Source organism: Nannospalax galili, unplaced genomic scaffold (genome assembly GCF_000622305.1).
Source record: "Nannospalax galili isolate Female #2095 unplaced genomic scaffold, S.galili_v1.0 scaffold917, whole genome shotgun sequence".
NCBI lineage: Eukaryota > Metazoa > Chordata > Mammalia > Rodentia > Spalacidae > Nannospalax > Nannospalax galili.
The window spans coordinates 3020237-3040450 of NW_008340972.1; the positions used below are offsets into that span (position 1 = coordinate 3020237).

The 20214-nt window shown below is 41.3% G+C and overlaps 1 protein-coding gene and 1 pseudogene across 1 annotated transcript in view; both read left to right on the forward strand.

Moving 5' to 3' along the window:
• St8sia1 (ST8 alpha-N-acetyl-neuraminide alpha-2,8-sialyltransferase 1) overlaps positions 1 to 20214 on the forward strand; it is a 164021-nt gene that overhangs the window by 110244 nt on the left and 33563 nt on the right. Inside the window, exon 4 of the mRNA XM_008836255.2 lies at positions 4478 to 4570. Within this exon, the coding sequence (XP_008834477.1) occupies positions 4478 to 4570 (93 nt within the window). The remainder of the gene's footprint in view (positions 1 to 4477; positions 4571 to 20214) is intronic.
• LOC103736725 lies at positions 15401 to 16064 on the forward strand (annotated as a pseudogene).

The window sequence follows — 20214 nt, forward strand, 5'->3', positions numbered from 1 at the left end:
TCAAAGTCCACATGTATTCAATAACCCGAAGTAACACCTTAAAAATAATCTTAGCCGGTTGTGGTGGCACACACCTTTAATCCCAGTACTGGGAGGCAGAGACAGGTGGATCCCTGTGAGTTCAAGGCCAGCCTGGTTTATATAGCGAGTTCCAGGCCAGCTGGGGCTACAGGGAGATCCTGTCTCAAAAAGACAAAAAAAAAATCTTGTCAAGCTGGGGGTGTAGCTCAATGGGTAGGGTATATGTTAAGACACATTTCTAATTCTAGCACTTGGGAGATGGATCAGAAGTTCAAGGTTATCCTTGACTACACAGTGAGTTTGAAGTCAGCCTGAGCTACAGGAGACCCCATGTCAGAACAACAGTAAAAAAACTGTTGAATCCAGTTTACCTGGGAAGTTTACAAGACAAGTAACAGTAATTGGAGAGAGACCGTGGCTCCTGGTTATAGTACCACAGCAGTTTTGGAGCCTTTTGAATTATGTTCAAATGAATGTTTAGCATCCTTAAACTCACACACACTAAAAGTAACCATGTTTTTTCCTTGTAGAATTTCCTGTCCATCAAGCCCATTCGTCATCCATTCCCCCCTCTCTGGGTCCAGGAATTTCTTGGCAGTTTTGTGATTGGAGCTCTTTTAGGCTCAGGAATACTACTGCTCCACCATTAATATCTCTTAATTGTGCCAGAAGGCAATCATACGAAGTTTAGAACACTTTACACAATTATGCCTTGTTAGAAACAATTTAACAATATTCAATGGGCCTTTTATGTAAATCCGTGTAATTATCAATTTAGGAATTGAGAAGCTAAAATTATAGAGTACTTTTCCTAAGAAGAGATACAGGAAAATGTCCCTGTTATTTCCACTTGAAGAGAACATTTACCCAGAACTGAAGGCAGATATTGGCACCAAAATGCAATGTCAGCATTTTTCAGGAATGCACTTGTAGGTGATTACCGTTTTTATTATGAACATTCCCTTGGTCATGGACAAGTCAGTATCTGCAAGTTGTGTTGTTATTTTGCTTGGTGTTTGTATGTCGGGGGGATTGGCAACTTTTTCTTGACGTTTTATCCTGTAGTAGTGGACATGAAGGGATCCAGGTGTATGGGTCATAGTCCACACAGAAAAACAAAATATTTATGCACAAAAACCATTTGCTTTGTTTAGTAATGATGAAACAGGTTAAGGACTCTTTAGCTACCTACACAACCTGTAGCTTTAATAAAATACAGTTAACTCTCAGATGCTACCAATGGCCATCAAGAACAAAGCTTCCTTAAGAGGCACAGCTAAACTACAGTCTCTGTTTTATCTGGGAAAAGACCACGATCCATACACACATGGCCTGGTGGGTCTGGGTGTTGATGTCTAAGTTCACTCCGTCATGAGAGTCCTTGGAAAAACCACAAGGAGTATGAGTTTACAGGAGCCTGTATATAACTCAAGAGTGGGCTTTGTGATGAGCCCTCTCCTCCCCAGCTCTCCACAATGCCCACTGTGTTTGCTTTCAATGAACATTCAGCAAGTCGCCTGCTGGCTGACCAAATGACCTGTGTAGAGTTGCCAGAAGAACCAGTTTTTTTTTTTTTTTTATTACAAGCAATTGAAAGGAAGATTTCTAAATCAACACAGACACATTTCTGCCTAAGTGGCCTGATGTGGTAGAGTCACAGGGCTCAACACGGAACAGAATCTGGCAATGAGAACCCATCAGCGGAAGGGTGCATGGTCAGTTCCATGTCCCAAGGCACATTGGGAGGGGAAATACAGTAGCTCACAGAGACCACAATATTTGTAAAAGCATCTTTATCTGAAAATAAATGATGTGAGTTAGAGATGACCGGATAGGGGAAGGAGTCAAGTTAGACATGTGGCTAGAGAGGAGAAATTGGAAAGCATAATACATAGCTATATTTCTGTGACTTTGTGATTATGATTGGAAAGCATAGTAAGTACATAGTTATATTTCTGTGACTTTTTGATTTGTGATATTTTTGAGCTTGGTTGTGTATGAGGCATCAAAATAGGGATTTTTAATGCAATTCTTCTTTTAGTCCTTAAAGTAGCCCAGAGATGGGAAAAAAGTCAGTATCCTAATTTCATGTAATGGAAGAACTGGGCCAGGGAAACACAGGAATTCTCTCAAGCCCACAGGCAGAAAGCCATGGAATTTGGATGTGAAACGTCCATGTTTTCTTTCTATTATACACATTCAGAAGACATCCTGACCAGAACAATCAGGGCAGGAGTGCAGTTTAGGGGTTGAGAGGGGTGATTGGTTTATTTCATCAAAACCATATCGCTTTGGGGGCTGGATGGCTCAACTGGTAAAGTACTTGCCACACAAGCTTAGAGATCTAAGTTTAATCCCCAGAACTCAAGTAAAAACCAGGCACAGTGGCATGAACTTGTAATTCCAATGGAGTCAGGGACAGGAGGGCCCTTGGAGCTGGCTGGCCACCGAGTGTAGTCAAATCAGTGAGTGAGCTCCAGGCTCAGAGAGAGACCCTAGCTCAAATAAACAAGATGGAGAGTGATTGAGGAAGACACCTCAGTGTTGACCTCTCTGGCCTTTGCATGCTTGTCCATACAAGCGAAGGTGCATTTTTGTGTGTGTGTGCATGCACACACACCATTTTAACTTTTTCTCTTGGCTGAGCTGGGATGTCCAGTGGGTGTCACTTTAGGTGACAGCTATGCCTTCACCTTAATTAACCCATGCCTTGGCCACATGCACAAAATCAGATATGCATTGGATTAGGTGAATTACACAGACATTACCATTAAGATTTAGATTTTTGGGAAAGAAACATGGAAAAGTAGAATTTCTCAGTGTTTATGTCAAAGCAAAGAACCCTGTATCTCTGTCCTCTCTCTCCAAGACTTAATTTCAAGTTTAATACTTGCTTTATCACCTAAAATGGCTTTTCTTTTTTCAGTTATTTATTTGATTTCTTACTATTCTTTTTTTAAATTTAATTTTCATTTATGTTTGTTATATGCTGGATTCCAAATAAAAATCACCAACACCACTTAATTGAAAGCAACAAGGTAAAGTTTAATTACGATTGACCGACCGGGCTGTCTATGTCGGGAACAGAAGTGGCCTCAAACACCAGTAGGCCAGAATATTCATGGGAATACAGAAAGCAGAACAGGTGGGCCAATCAGGTTTATGCAACACAGCAAAATCTGAACATAGCAAACTTCGAATTTACCAATCAGCCATCAGTTATTGCCGGGACTTGATTTGGGTAAGTGAAGCAGGTTTACAGAAGCGAGATGAGATAAACGGTTAGTCAATTCAGTCAACTGCCATCAGTTTATTGCCAGGACTTGATTTGGGTAAGCGAAGCAGGTTTACAGAAGCGAGATGAGATAAACGGTTAGTCAATTCAGTCAACTGCAGGCCTGACCTAGATTATAGATATGTGAAGCAGATTTAGATAAGTGGCCTAGATTACAATACCCTGTGGCATGCAGGGAGGCCATTTATTGGAATTCAAAGTTACTTCTCCCTTCTAAGTAGGGTAAAGACACTTCTCCTGAAACAGCTGCTTTGGGCAAAATGGAGTAACTTAGGTTAGTTTAGCTGAGAGAGTTCAATGTTTATGTGTGTAGGTCCTTATTATTCATTTTTAAAATTAATTAATTAATTAATTTTTATTTTATGTGTGTGTTTTGCCTGCATGTGTGTAGTGCACCTGTGTTGTGCAATGCCCTTGGAGGACAGAAGACAGTGTTAGATCCCCTGAAACTGGAGTTAGAGATGGTTGTTAGCCACCATGTATGTGCTGAGATTGAACTTGTAAGAGAGCCAGAGCTCTTAACTACTGAGTCATCTCTCCAGCACCCTGTTTATTTATTTATGTAGGTGTGTGCTTGCATAAGTTTATGCATACTATATGCATGTCATTGCTCTCAGAGGCCAGAAGATGGTGTCGGATCCCCTGGAACTGGAGTTACAGGCAATTATTACATGGGTCCTGGGGTCTGAACTCAGGTCCTCTGTAAGAGCACTAATCACTCTTAACTGCTGAGCCATCTCAACCCCCATTTGCCTTTTTTGAGAAAAGGTTTCATATAGCCTAGGCTAAACTCAAACTCACTGTGTAGTCAAGGTTGGCCTTGAACTGATCTACCTGCCTCTACCTCCCAAGTCCTAGGGTTACAGGTGTGTTTCACCACACTTCTAAGATGTTTTCAGTGGAATAAACACATTGTAGTTACTGTCTCTTTGGTGGATTGTCTACTTTGTAGCTGACGTTTTCTTCTAAAACAGCACTTTTTAGAAAGAGCATTTAGAAGGTGCTGATGGTTAGTCATCATTAGGTGCTTAGGACAAGGGGAGGTGATGAAAGCAGTTACTTGTGAATTGAGCCAGAATTAAAGTTCCTATTTGTATTCTTATTACCAACCTGATTTAAAAGTACATGAATCATCTAGAACGTTTGTTCTTGCCTTTCTAGATGCAATCTTCCTCCGTTGTCAAGTGAATACATCAGAGATGTGGGATCCAGAAGTCACTTGGTGACGGCTAATCCCAGCATAATTCGCCAGAGGTAAGAGTTGATTTCTCTTCCTGAGGGACTAAAGAGGAAGGCTTGTGAAGTCATTAACATCTTAAAGGGAGCGAGCATAATTTAGCCTCAGAAACAGAGGAAAGCCATCTGGACAGGCAGGAAGGATGCAGGAGGGACTCTAGGCAGGGTTATGGGAGTCCTAATGGTATTTCACACTCCCTCTGGGGTCCTGCTTCTTGCTGTTGGAGATACAGTGACAGGGGTAGCGATTGTTTTCCTCAAAACTATAGCAGCACAACTTCCTGCCCACCCTTTACTACAACCCTCCAGAGCGCTGGCTCCAGTCCCCACGCTAATCAGCCACTGTGAGCTGACTTAATACAAGAAATTAAGAAATGACCGATTTGCTGCACACGCACACATCAAAGCAGTAATATTTTCAGGAATGGACAAGAACATGCAATTATATTAATTGATCATATTGTATCAAAATTTGGAGGGCAGGTGGAAAAATTCTTGTTTAGTATCATCCAGAAATCTTGGTAGCTACTAATGGGAGCATCCTGTTGGTGAGCTATCAGTGGTTGGGAAAGAGGGAGGGGGGGTGACCTTGACCTCAGGCTTCCATAGGTAAACAAGGAGGGGGAGACTGGGATGAGGGGGAGGGGGAGGGGGAGGGAGGGGGGAGAGGGAAACTGCATCTCTGAGGAAGGAAGGTCAGACATGGGCTTTAGACCTTCCTGAGTACCTAGGTATGGGGCATGGGGATTGACATTCTGAGCCATGGTACTCACTCACAAGGGGCACCTTAACCTTCCTTCGGAAGTAAGTACTGCCATAGAATAAGCAATCAACACTTTGCAACCTTGAGAGACAAATGTGAAATGATCCTCTCCAATGTACCATTTTTTGTCAATAAGGGGGAAAAAGTTTCTGTTGGGGGGGGAGAGAGAGAGAGAGAGAGAGAACCAGTGCCAGGCCTTCAACAGACCAAGACTGGGTTTATTCAGCACAGCAAGGAACAATAGCCTTCCCTTAGGATGGAGGGAACTGCGTTGGGGAGGGAACTGCGTTGGGGAGGGGCAATAGTGGCGATTATATAGGGACTTGGGGACAAAGAAGTAGATAGATGCAGCTGCAGAGGTCTATTTACAGGTCAGGGGGTTCTTGAGAAATTTGTGGCCTTTTTTCTTCCTGGGGCCTTTTGCTCAAGCCTGACAGCCTATCTTGGGCAACAGGCTGACAGTCTGTTTCCCCTACATTCCAGGGCTGGCTGACTGATAAGACTGAACCAGAGAGTACCAGGGTCTTCTAGTTTTCTGTAGTCAAGGCAACCTATCAGTTTCCCTCCTCTGAAAACAACACTGTAAGCATGGTTAACCTTTAAAAGTTTTGTCTGGAAAATATTTCTTACTTAATTTGCATTTTGTCTGAATACGAGGATTAAGGGCGTATTAAATATTAGTATTTTCTCTTTTGTGCATTTCCTGTGTATTTTTGCTTTCTTTTCTTTTCTTTTTCTTTAAAAATATTTTCCTATCCATTTAGAAAGACTGCTCATGTTATGGACACTTAAGACTTTGGTCATTATATGTTCATAAATATTTTCTCTATATTCCCCATATATTTTAGCTTATGGCCTGTGGTAGTTTAAAATTTGTTATACAAGTTAGTCTTTTCTTCTGTGGCTTCCTTATTAGAAAAAAAATCTTCAGGGCTGGAGAGATGGCTGAGCCCAGTGGTTAAGAGCACTGACTGCTCTTGCACAACACCCAGGTTCAAATTCCAGCACCCACGTGGCAGCTAACAATTGTCTGTAACTGCAGTTCCAGGGGATCTGACAGCCTCTTCTGTCCTCCTCGGGCATTTTACGACATGGGTACACTTGCCTACATGCAGGCAATACACACGTACACATATAATAAAAATAATAAATAAATATTAAAAAATCTTCCTTGGGACAATTTTCCATACTCTAGTAATCCCATTAAAGTATTTTTCCATATTTTTCTAGTACATTTATGGTTTCATAGTTGACAGTTGTAATTCATAGGAATTTTATAATAATTGAATTGTTTCAACAAAACTACTTATTATTAAAAATTAAATGGAAGGACTGGGGAGATGACTCAGCAGTAAAACACTTGCCAGGCAAGCCTGAGGACCAGGGTTGGGCTTCCCAGCAACCACATGAATGCCTCCTAAAGCAGGTGTGGCAGGCTGCCTGTGACCCTAGCACTTAGGAGGCAGAGGCAGGGGACACCTGGAGAAAGATGGCTGACTGGACTCGATGAACCAACAGGTCTGGGTTCAAGTGAGAGGCTTTGCCTCCATTTTTCCACATATACACCTACACACATGAACACACACACATGTACACCACACGCACATACATGCACATGTACATCACACGCACATGCAAAAAGTTAAATGAACTACAGAGGAGGTAAGAAAACACAAAAATATTTTTCTTTCATTGAGATTTTTATTTTTGAATACTTACAGAGTTAACGTTACACTTTTTTGCAAAAAATTAAAAAAATTGTAGTCTTTGTAATCAGCTCTCCTCAAAGGCGGCACTTTCCACAACCTTATTTGGTTGGTTTGAGATTATTTTGATTTGAGAACAAAATAGCTTAGGAGGAGGAATGTGAGCTCTCGTGGTGTGGGATGAAACACTTTATACCCAGGAATGGGAAATTCCGCTTCCTACGTAAGTCTGTGGAATAGGTGATTAGATTTCAGCAGGAAGCAGAAAAGAGCATTCAAAACAAAACGCATGATAAAGGGGAGCGGGGACGACGGGAGAAAAGGAAAAATATGCTTTTGAGGGAAAGTACAAATAGACAGAGGCAGACACTAAATGTACAAATGGGAGGAGCTGGTTTAAGATGTTAGCTAGAGCCTGGCGTGGCGCTTGGCAAGTGGAGGCAGGAGGAGCTGAAATTCAAGGTCATCCTTAGATGCAGAGCGAGTTTGGGGTCAGCCTGGGCTATATGGGATGTAAATAATGACAAAACCAGTTGACATACCAATATGGATGGGGGAAATGACTCAGGGGCCAACCTCTGGATGAGAAAAAGCTGTAGGCAATCAGAGATGCTGACAGAGGTGGAATTATTCCTCCAGGGATGAGCTCCCTGGTAGGTTGAGTAATCCAAAGTTACTCATGAGCACCACTAGATGGACTCAGCATCGTGTGTGTGTGTGTGTGTGTGTGTGTGTGTGTGTGTGTGTAACAGTAATACAAAAATAGAGGAAAAAATTTAAAAAGGCATTAAGTTCAGCATGAGAAAAAACAAACTAGAAAGAATTGTTACTATCAATATTGTCAGACATCTACCTTTGGTTTCTATGTGCTAAGTTCCTGGTCTTTACTTGTATTGCTTCTCTGACTCTTTCTGACAGTCCTCTGGGTAGGAATGCATCCTCGGATGGTGTTTTCATGGGTGAAGGGAGAGAGAAGTTGTTCTAATATGGCGGCAGGGTCACTAGGTGTTCCTGCTCGTTGCTATGGGCCCTTTCCCACGGTGTCATGGTGGGACACAGAAAGCCTCCTTTCCCAGATTTCTTTTCATCATATATCCCTACTGATCCAGGAGTGTTCATCTTTTTGAGACTGTGATGTGGCTTTGCCATCTACAAATGTGTTGGGTTGCATTCATAGCTATTCTGGGATGCTTGAGCCCACGGGCAACAGGTGAGACAGCCTGGGAATCTAAATCACTGTATTTCAAACTCATTCGTTTAAGTCATCTTCAAAATAATCTTTAAAAACTCATCTTTTCTTTGATCGTTTTCAAGTTCTCTAACATTTTTGGAAGAAGGCTAAATTGTTGCTAGATGTGGGTTGTTAATCTTATTATATATTACTCATATGCTTTAAGTCCACATTATCAGAATCTCCGAAATGCAGATTTAGCTCTTTGGAAGTAACATATCTTCGTGTGAAAGCCAGGACTCTGTCAAATTAATTTATTAAGTTAATGTGCTGTCACAAAAGACTACCTTTTAAATTCAAGTAAGTGTTACTGTCAGCTGATAGACTCATCTCCCCCTGACTTCTAATTATTCAACATAAAAATAAGAAGGTAAAGATGGGGCTGGAGCCATGGCTCAGTGGTTAAGAGCACTGGCTTCTCTTGCAGAGGACCTGAGTTTGATTCCCAGCACCCACATGGCAGCTGACAGCTGTCCATAACTCCAGTTCCAGGGGATCCGACAGCTTCTTCAGTCCTACTCGGGCATCGTACAACATGGGTGCCTTGTATATACATGCAGGCAATACACTCATACACATAAGATAAAACTAAATAAGTAAGGGGAACTGCCAAGAGTTTTTCCCGAGAATAATATAAAATACAGCCCCTTTTGATTTCTAGAGATATTCTTGACTCCTTCCCCGCAGTGATAGTTTCTCAGGAACTGTTTTGAAAAGACTGGAAGTTTCTACTCCCTAGGGCCACACCACTGTACTATTAGGGGTAATAGGAAGTATGCTTTTTTTTTTTTTTTTGGTAATGTGAAAAAAGGAAAATTCTGTAAATAGAGTTTGGAAAAGAGAGAGTTCTTTAAATTGTCGGATTAGTTGTGAACGAATAAGTTTTAGAGAAGTGTTTGTGTGGGAACTGAGTGTAAGGTCACGAAGAGGAAGATTAAGATTAAGACCAGAAAGTTCATTCATTTAACAAATATTTTATGTTTTTGTTTTAGAGGTATGTATACATATGTGTATACATGTATGTAGTCATGTGCATGTGTGGTCCTTTTGGAGGCCAGAGGTCGATGTTAGGTGACTTCCTCAATGGCTTCTCTACCTTAGTTGTTGAAACAAGAGTCTCTAGCTAAGCTTAGAGCTCATTCATTGGCTAGACTGACTGGCTGGCCACCAAGCCAATGGAATTTCCAGGATGGGGTTACAGGTGCCCACCCTGAGACCTGGCTTTTTATGTGGGTGCTAAGGATCCAAACTCATGTCTTGATGCTTGTGAGCAAGTACTTCACCAGGTGAGCCATGTCCCCAACCTCTTAGCAAACATTTTATTTTTAAAAGATTTATTCCCTAGACAAATGTAATTTTTTACTATGTGCGAAATATGGATTCTTAAATTTATAGACAAGTATCCCAGTCACCACCTATCAAAGAAGCCTTTTTTTTTTCAAGAGACAGAGATAATTACAGAGTTCCACAACTGGCCACACACAGAGAATGTCTGTGAATTGCCCAAATCTAAGTGGCACATTAGGATGCAACCTCTATACCTAAGGCTCGTGGAACATAGAACAAGGGATGAAGAGAACACTAATGCATCTTTCAGTTCTCATCAATGAAGCTCCCTCATGCAACAGAGGGCCAGGAATGCAAAAGGTCACAAATGGCCAAAATGCAGAGAATAAGAGTCTGCAGATAGTGCTTGAACAGGACTCCTATATTAAAATCCACCCACCCAGGGCTCAGGGACCATTGTGGAAGAGGGGGCAGAAGGATTGTAAGAGCCAGGGAGGAGGTGGGCGACAGTACGGAAATAGTCCTACAGGTGTCTGGGACCCTTCTCATACAAACCTACAGCAATGGTGTCAGCATGCCCAAGACCCATACAAACTTAAACAGACAAAAACCCAGCATAGAATTGCGGAAATCAGCAGGCCCCAATTTTAGTGGAAGAATTATTGGCAGCTGATTACTGCTGGGTGAGGAAGAGCTGATCTTCTTAAAGGGAGGGACTCTAGATAGGCTGCCTAGATCCCAGTGGATGAACTTGCACTGAGGGACATCTGGGGCCTTAACACAAGTGACAGAACATATGAACTCCAGTGGGGGAGATATGGGAGGTGTAAAAGGGAAGCGGGTATAAAGATGATTTTCTGTAGGAAATACACAAAAATTCACTAAAATTTAAAAAAAGATTTATTTTTGTTCTATATGTATGAATGTTTTGCCTGCATGTATGTAAAGGCACCTGTGCATGCGATGCCTGTGGAGGCTAAAAGATGATGTCGGATCCCCTGGAATTGGAGTTACAGGTCATTATTAGCTGTCATGTGGGTGCTGGGAATGGAACCCATGTCCTCTGCAAATGCAGCCACTGTTCTTAACTGCTGAGCCATCTCTCCAGCCAGCAAACATTTTATTTATGGACTTTTCAAAAAATATACTTTGGCTTTTAAGGAAAGTAATTTGGGTCTAAAAAGGTCAAAGTAATCACTAAAATTTCATGACTCACATTTTGTTCCTGAAGCTTCTGTTTCTTCTGCTGACTTCTGTTATCTTTCTCTCCAGATTCAGAGCACTTTCACTGTTAGCCCCTATGTTTGACATCTCCTGTCTGCCAGGGGATTAGAAAACAGGAGGTAAAACCAGAAAAGTACAGCAAGAAGAGAAGGAAAAGAGATGCCCCGAAAACCACGTGAATGCATGGGGTTTGAATGACAGGCAGTGGTGCATCTTCATCATCATGGTGCAGAGCACAGGTTTTAGGGGAGGAGGTTATGGCTCCAAGGTAGAGTGCTTACCTATCATGTACAAGGCCCTAGTATCACCAAATGGCAACAGAAACCAAACAAAAGCTCTAGAGGGTTTAGCTCTAGAGGGTTTCTAAATTGAGTCCTTCTACTTGCTAGCTCTGTAACTGGAGTTACTTAACCTCCTTTCTGTCAATTGAGAATAAAATTATTTAAGTCAGGGACTATTGAAAAAATGAGATAATATGTCTGAATCCAGGAAGCCATTCTGACCGGTGTCCTAAATTGATACTCTAGAGCACTTGCCTGTTGTAATACATTCTGATCTTGGGTAAAATATGTTTTTAAATGCATTTTTTGGTTAATTTCTTTTTATGTTATGTGTATCAATGTTTTGCCTGCATGTATATAAGTGCTCCACATTCATCCAATGCCTGCAGAGGTCAGAAGAGGGCATCAGATCCTTTGGAACTACTGGAGTTATGAATGGTTCTTAGCCACCACGTGGGTGCTGGGAACCGAAACTGGGTCCTCTGCAAGAGCAGTCAGTGCCCTAAACTGCTGATCCATCTCTCCAGCCCCTTTAAATACATTATTAATGCATCAGATTTGGAGAATATCCAGGGGTATCTACATACCCTCCCCTAGCCTCCCCAAACCCAAACCCAAAATAGAAAGTAGGAGACTAAAACCAAACAAGCAGTAACCTGTAAAAGTCATACACCAAAGCACAGAACAAGAGGCCTAGCCCTGGATCTCCATGTTGCATGTGCTCCGGTTTAAGCCAGAAAAAAGGTTTCACGTGGTTCCAGGTCAGGAGCAGCCCTTGATTTCCAATAACACTATCAAAACTTTTCCTAAAGGAAAGCTCATTGAGTTTCCCATGTGTCATGCTCCAATACATATAATTTCATAAGGAAAGACTTCAGTACTCATTAATAGTGATCATCTTCAGAGACAGAAAGGAAAAAAAAGCAACATATAAACTCCTGAGAATTTACTGGAACTGTCAGATTCTGTAAGTAGAAAAATATGAAATCTTTGTAGCAAAAATGAGAAGTCAATAAAACAATAAGAGAAATCAAATAGAATTGAAAAAGTACTAAATAGATCTTTTAGAAATGCCTGAAATAACTGTTGAAATGGACTGATGCCAGATTGGACACAGCTGAAGAGAGAACTGGTGAACTGGAAGGTAAAGAAAAATCTTTCCGGATGTAAGATGATAGAAAATATGAATGTATGACAAAGAAACACTCAGAACAAAATACAGAAGCCTAACTTAAAGTCCAATTGTGGAACTGCACAATAGAGATGGATGTTTAGATTATTTCATAACTAATGAATAATATCTTCAAGTAAATACGAAGTATTGAACAGAGTCAATGAAATGTTTTAAATATGCAATTGTGGACATTAATGAAAACAAACTGGATGTAAGAAACTTTAAAAAACAGAAATTCAGATTGCCTGTTAAAAGAGTGATAATTGCACTGAAAAAGATTTGGATAAGTCAGAAAGCAGCAAATAATCAAAAACAAAACCAAAGCAAGTGATATCCAAAAAGATGATTCTTTAAAAAGTATAGTATCATTATCGAATCATGGGCAAACATAAAAATTATTTCAAGAGCACTTTTTGCAATAGCTCAAAAGTCCAGATAAGGTGGCACAGCAGTACAAGGAAGGAAAAAAAGATGCTTCAACAAATCCATTCTAAAAAACAAAGAAAAATGCACATTAAATATGTATCACAGATATTATATATCATTTATATAATATATAATATAGACCATATATAATGAATAATTTAAAAAAACAAAATAGATGCATAGTTTTATGAATAATGAATAATTTAAAAATAATAATCTATAAACAAAATAGATGCATAGTTTTATGAGTTATATTCGTATTGATGGAATATTTTGCAATAATTCAGCATAATGTTCATGAAGTTTCAATGAATAATAATATACTCATGTTCTACATGGCTAAAAGAAGCACGTGGTACATGTGGTGCACGTGCTTCAATATAAAAACCACATGCTTAGAAAATCACTAAGAAAATGAATATTTGCCAAAATTGATGCAAAAATTTATAATGAAAAAATATTTACTGCAAGTTTTGCTATTGTATAACTTCTCCTAACATTGACTCATTCTGGTGGGACAGAAGGTCTGTAAGAGGGATAGACAGTATAGAAGAAGCCCCAACTTCACGTGTATGTGGTCCTGTACATCCAGATCGAAATGGAGAGTGAACTCCAGATGGTATCTGCTGAATTCAGTGAGAATCCAGTGGCATTGTAGTGCGAGCAACTGAGGCAGGCGTAACACCGAGCACCCAGTACCTGACATGCTCAGTTACTCCATGAAGACACCTTTTTTCTTTCCTTCTTTTTTCTTCTGTGAAGCTCCCATAGGTGTCCAACCTTTCGACATTGATGTGACCTTGTCATCTACAAGCATGTGGGGCCACATTTGTAGCTATCCTGGGACTGATGTGACCCATGGGTTATAGATACGACACTTATACATTTAATGTGTAAATGGAAGATCACATTGAAAGCTTCCCCTAAATCATACTTAGTACATAATTAGTCAGTAGCAGTTAGCCTGATTCTTATGGAGGCCTGCTGAGAATAGGTTGTATCTCAGTGAAAAAAAAAAACCCAGAAGAGTATGGCCCAGCCAGGTGCCAGGTTGTTGTGTCTACACAGGCTTAGTGTGACTGGCATTTAAAGCATTTCTGAGAAGACCAAATGGCTCTTGTATATAAAAAGTAGGAAACACCAATGGAATGCAAAATTCATTCATAGCCAATGATTTCAGAAACAAAGAAAACAATTCCATATTTTCTTACAAATCAACTAACAGAAGAAAATATCTACAAAGTAGGTAAAGGCTTATTCTAAGCAGGTGCTAAGACATAAAATGAAATGCCTCAAAAACAACATGTCCAAACAATTTGAATGAAATTGAAAAATTGTACAGGTCCTGGGATGGACGAAAGAAATGTCAAGTGAGAGCAGGCTGGGACAGCACTGCCCCCAACGCCTGGAAAGCTACGCAGTCATCATCATTTTCCTTCCTGTTGCTAGGCAACATAGCATCTTAGATTTGGTGAAATGTAATTACTTCTAAATAAACAATATCTGCCAATTACTGTGAAGTAAAAAAAAAAAATGGCTAGGTAGGAAATAAAGGCTGATGGGAGGAAGAGGGACACCGGCGAACACAGAACATCACATCACCACGAGGGCCATGGACCTGACCATCAGGGCCAGCAGCGACGCAGGTGTTACCTTTGTCCTGATCTGTCCATGAAAGCATGTTGACAGACAAGCGATGTGCTTCTAGGACAGGCGAGTGGCAGACTTGAGGCTTGTGCCTGGGTCTTTGACATCTCTTCTCTTGGTCTTTGGGTCTCTCATCTTTGGAAAGTGGTTGGAGAGATGCTGCCTTAAGGGTTTATAGTTGGTATCACAGCTGATCCATGGTTGGGACAGAGGCAACTCAACAGCGAGCTTGTCATTTGAGTTAGATACTTTTTTTTTTGGCAGTCATAAAATGCCCCAAAGAACATCTCAAGAAGGAAGGACTTATTTTGGCTCCTGGTTTTGAGATATCATCCAGGGCAGAGACATGACTGCAGGAACAGCTGGCAGCGGGGGCCTCTGAGGCTTGACGTGAGCAGTGACTTTCTGTTGGTACTCGGGAAGCAGAGGGCTGGGGATAGAAATGGAGCTGGGTCATATCTCCAAAAGCCTGCACCAAGGAACCCACTTCCTTAGCCAGACCCCACCTAAAGATGTCATAACCTCTCCAGCTGAGGACCAAGTGTTCAGACACCAGAGACTGGGGGACATTTCACTGAAACTGTAATACCTAAAAGGGAAGATTTATTTTGTGACTTTTTAACCCCGTGTTTCAAAGACTCCAACAGTAACAGCTTATAGGAAAGTACGAACAATACATGTTCAATAAACATTAACAAAAGTAAAAAGAGACCTTGCTTTAAAGCCACAAGATTATTATCTTAGCATGATGAATCTGCAGGCAAAGCACCACAGGCCTCTGCAAGTCAGTACAGGGAAGCCTTTTATTAAGATATAATTGATGAGATATATTAAGATATAATTGATGAGGTGTGGTGGTACACACCTTTAGTCTCAGCACTTGGGAGACAGAGGCAAAGGGATCTTTGTGAATTTGAGGCCAGCCTGGTCTACATAGTAAGTTGCAGGCCAGCTGGGCCTACAGGGAGACCCTGTCTCAAAAAGACAAACAAAAACCAAAAAATCCCCAAACAAACAAACAAAAGATATAATTGATGAGCCCTTCTGGATTTACCCTGGAGAGTGTTGGGCTTGTGAGCTGAGATTCTGAGAGCCCTGCAAGGGAGGCTATGAAGCTTCCCAACATCCTGTTTACCTGTATACCAGGGTTGGAAAAACTATACTAGGCTAAGAACTTGCATCAAGATCAGGACTGAAATACATTAATGTGGGTTATTTAGCTCATGAAGGGGTGTTATACGATGTCTACAAGGAAGAATATGACTGTACCATTTTGGATGAAGATAGAGCTGTTGATGAGTTAGAGAACCAGACGAGAGAAGGTGTTATTGTGGATTGCCATGGTTGTTTCTTTCCTGGACGCTGGTTTCATATACTGCCTTTGCATTGAGAACAGATAATAGTATATTGTACAAAAGACTTGAAGTAGGGGTTATAATGAGAAGAAACCAGAAGACAATATTCAGTGTGAGATTTTTCAAGTTCTTTATGAAGAAAATTTCTTTCCTGGACGCTGGTTTCATATACTGTCTTTGCATTGAGAACAGATAATAGTATATTGTACAAAAGACTTGAAATAGGGGTTATAATGAGAAGAAACCAGAAGACAATATTAAGTGTGAGATTTTTCAAGTTCTTTATGAAGAAAGCTGCAACATCTTACAAAGAAGAAATTGTGCATCAGCTGCCCACAATAAACCAGAAGAGACAGAGGGACATATGAATCAAATCTCGAGATGGATTGAGCAGTGGGTCAAAGATCATAACTCTTGACTGGCCACATTACCGTCACTCTGACTGATATCACTCTCTCTCAACTTACTAGAAATTGAATAGAATAGAATCAGTAACAACCACAAAAATCTATGTTGCAGGTCTACCAGGGGGATCATGTTAAGGCTTCTGCCTGGGTTTCTTTTTCCTCCATGAGAAAGCTAAACAATCTCAAATATGGATATAAATTATTAAGGGTTGCGAGGGAAAACTGTCATCGAATTTAATTGCTAAGTAATAAACCTGACCAAATGGCTACATATCTTTTAAGCTTAAGACTGAAAATGGAGATGGTCTCTTAAAATAAAAATGAGAGCTAAATACAAAAAAAAAGAGATAATTGATAAGATCTTCTGTTTCTGGTTGGTTTATTCCACAAGCACTCTAAAACCAAATAATTGCTTGCACAGGTAGCTTTTGATTAAACCCTCTCCATGTCCTGCCTGGATCATTGACTTTATCCAGTAATTACTTCTGTTCAAGATAAATTGTGACTATTCTCTATCCGTGACTGTTTATTTTACGACTCATATTTTTACATCAATATCTTCTTCAAGGCATGGTCAGGCCTGTCTAGGTGAGGCTTTGGAGTTATCCGCATTTACCACGCTCCTTCTCCCTAGACTGCTCTTACCCACCCCACTGCAGGTGACCTCCGCTGTCCCTAGCGGTGACCACATAGAGCTTGTGAGTCACATTCCAGGCTTAGTGCTCCGTTTCCTTCTCATTTGGGAATAATTTCTGCTTGTGATGATCCCCATAGCTGTTCACTAGCTGTGGCTAACAATCTGGAGAGGATCAGCCTTCCTCAAGAGCAGCACTCTCAACAGCTCAGCCGTCTCTCGACCCAGGCTTTCATTTCTAGTTTGGAAATCCTTTCAGCCTTTTGAAGACATTCCTCCGGTGTTTGCTGGGTTCAGTGTTTTGAGGAAAAATGAACTTCTGTGTCCTGATCTTTTGTATGTGACCTGGCTTTTGACCCCCACCTCGTCATTCCGATCTGGTTTCCTCCTGCCCTGTATTCTGTTTGGTTTTAGTTTGGGTGTTTGAAACAGAGCCTTGTGCTATAGCCCAGGATGGCCTGGAACTCATTATGTAGCCCAGGCTGACTTCAAACTCACACCAACCCTCCTGTCTCAGCCTCCTGCTGAGATGCAAGCCATCACGCCCAGCCATCAGCTCTGTACTTTGAAATTTTGTAATTTTCATGTTTTGGCTTGATGTCTTCATCTTGTGGCAATCAGTGGCCTTTTCAAACTGTGAGTTCCCACTATCCCCTTTGGAAGTTTCTGGAGCATCTTCACTAATCACATTGCTGTTGCAGGGGTCAGTTGACCAGCTCAGTTCCCATCTTATTTGATGCATCAGCCCCTCGGGACACACGTGATCACTTCTTAAATCAGCGTGCTCTCGTCTCCTGCTTCATCAGTTTATTACGTTGGCTCATTTCTTCTCACCACCCATGCCATATGCATAGACGTCTAGGAATCCGACCTCTAACATTTCCTTCTCATGGTTTACCCGCTATGCAGTTTCATCCAGCCTCATAGTTCTCAATATGACATACGATCTGGAATATTCCTTCACTGTCACACTTGTATTTCGTACTCCAGGCTTGGATAATCCTTTTGGATATCTGATAAGAATAGCACACTTAAAATAACCAGCATTCCTAACTGCTCTCATCTTTCCGCACTCTGCATTCTACGGTCTCGCTCTTCTGTTACTCAGTTCAAAAGTTCTCCCTGGTTTGTTTGACTGAATCTACCTCCAGATTATGATGGATCTACTTGCAGATACTGTGAGCAGTTCTTCACCTCCTTCATGGTCACTCCTTTAGTCTAATCTACCAATCTACCATTGTATGTCTCACGGATTATTTCTACAGCTTTTATTTTATTTTTGTCTGCCTTCATGTATATATGTGCCTCACATCATGCAGTGCCCAAGGAGGCCAGAAGAGGGCATCATATCCCCTGGAACTGGAGTTACAGACAGTTGTTAGCTGTCATGTGGGTGTTGGGAACTGAACTCAGGTCCTCTGCAAGAGCAACTAGTGGTCTTAAAAGCTGAACCATCTCTCCAGCTCCACTTTCTATAGTTTTTGTGTTTCTGTGCTTACCATTTGAGCCATTTAATGAGTTTTTGTACCTTTATTGCAAACCTGTTCTCCATATCTGTGATGCTGGAACATACAGATTACATCTTTGTCAGTTAAAGTTCTGTGACATCTCCCACTTGGGGCTGTATTAGTCACTGTCCTGTAGATGAACAGGACGCATAGAAGGAGTATATAAAGGGTGTTTAATACACTGGCTTGCACTGTATGGTTTGGGTATCCAGCTCTGGATTCTTCATGCTGGAGAGGCTGAGGACCTGGGGCTGCTCAATCTACAGGCTGGACGCCACAGCAGTCCCAAATTGGTGTTGAAGAACTAGAAGATTCCTAGCGAGCCACAGGTCTTCGGTCCACTTTGGAACCTAGGACTGCCTTATATCTGGGCCATGTCAGAAGGTACCATACACATTGAGGGTGGGGCTTCTCACTTCCATTAACCTAATCAAGAAAACCCCTCATGGCTGTGCCCTGGAGCTTGCCTCTTACTTGATTCTAGATCCAGTAATTTGACTGAGCCACTGGTCTTCGGTCCACTTTGGAACCTAGGACTGCCTTATATCTGGGCCACGTCAGAAGGTACCATACACATTGAGGGTGGGGCTTCTCACTTCCATTAACCTAATCAAGAAAACCCCTCATGGCTGTGCCCTGGAGCTTGCCTCTTACTTGATTCTAGATCCAGTAATTTGACAACTGAGATTGACCATCACAGGGGAACTAGAGCAAGACCATGAGAGGCTGGTGGTGAGGGAAGAGACTTACCACTTCTTGTTGCTATACACTGGCTTCCTGTTTCTTGTGGTTTCTCCAAGCATCCCACTAGTAACTGTTCTTTTCATTGCAGTAGTAAAGTGTAACTGGCAGTTTTCCCCAAGGCTTTACAACCAACCAAATGCAGACCAGAGATGCTTGTTCCTGCTTTTAATGATTTGGCATTTGTAAATCCACAGCAGCACAGTCTAAGCATCAAGACTTTTGTATGAACACTATATAGAGGAATTAACCTATACTTGACCGTCTCCAACTCTTACACTCCTTTGTGTGTGTGTGTGTGTGTGTGTGTGTGTGTGATCATGTGTGTGCATGCTCGTGTGTGGGGAAGTACTTATGTAGGCAGGTATGCATGCCTGTGTGTGTACACATAGGGAGGTCTGAAGTTGACATGGAGTGTCTTCCTTGATCTCTGTTTATTGAGGCAGGGTCTCCCACTGAACCCAGAGCTTGCCAATTCTAGCTAGTTTAGGTAGCCAACTGGCCCCAGGCATCCCCTGGCTCTGCATCCTGAGTGCTGGGATTACAGGTGGACTGCCATGCCGCCTGGCTTCTGTATAGGTTTGGAGGATCCGAACTCCAGTCCTCATGCTTGTGGGGCAAGTGCTTTATCCACTGAACCGTCTCCTTGGGCCCTTCTTACGCTTTCAGGCATTTTCTTCCCACATGAGCTGCTTGTCTGTTTTCCTCTTCTGCATTTTTGTTTCGACCTACATTTATTTTCTCTAATGCTCAGGGAGATGACGTTTATAACTACTCCGATAAAATAACTGCCTTTTGTCTTAGAGTGAAGGTACTATTGACAGGGCTGTGATGATACAGTTAGAACGTCAAGTCAGCATTTCTAGTGAGGCATGGGCTTTTGGAAAAGCATGTACAGTAATATAGCACAATTAGATATTTCAATACTCAGATATTGTTCAGAAATTTGTCTATTGTTTTCATTATTCCAATTTACAGAATTATAAGCTCAAAAGCACTGGATAGATGGCTCAGCGGTTAAGAACACTGACTGCTCTTGCAGAGGACCTGGGTTTGACTCCCAGCATCCACATGGTGGTTAACAACTGTAACTCTCTTTCCAGGGGGAAATCCAGCACCCTCTTCTGATTTCTGTGGGAACTGCACAACACAAGTGCACTTATACATATGCGGGCAATACACTCATACATATAAAATAAAAACAATAAATAAAATATTTTCAAAAGCAGAGTTTTGAGAATGTAAAGTGTTGTTTTGCTTTGGGGGTCTTCTTTTTTT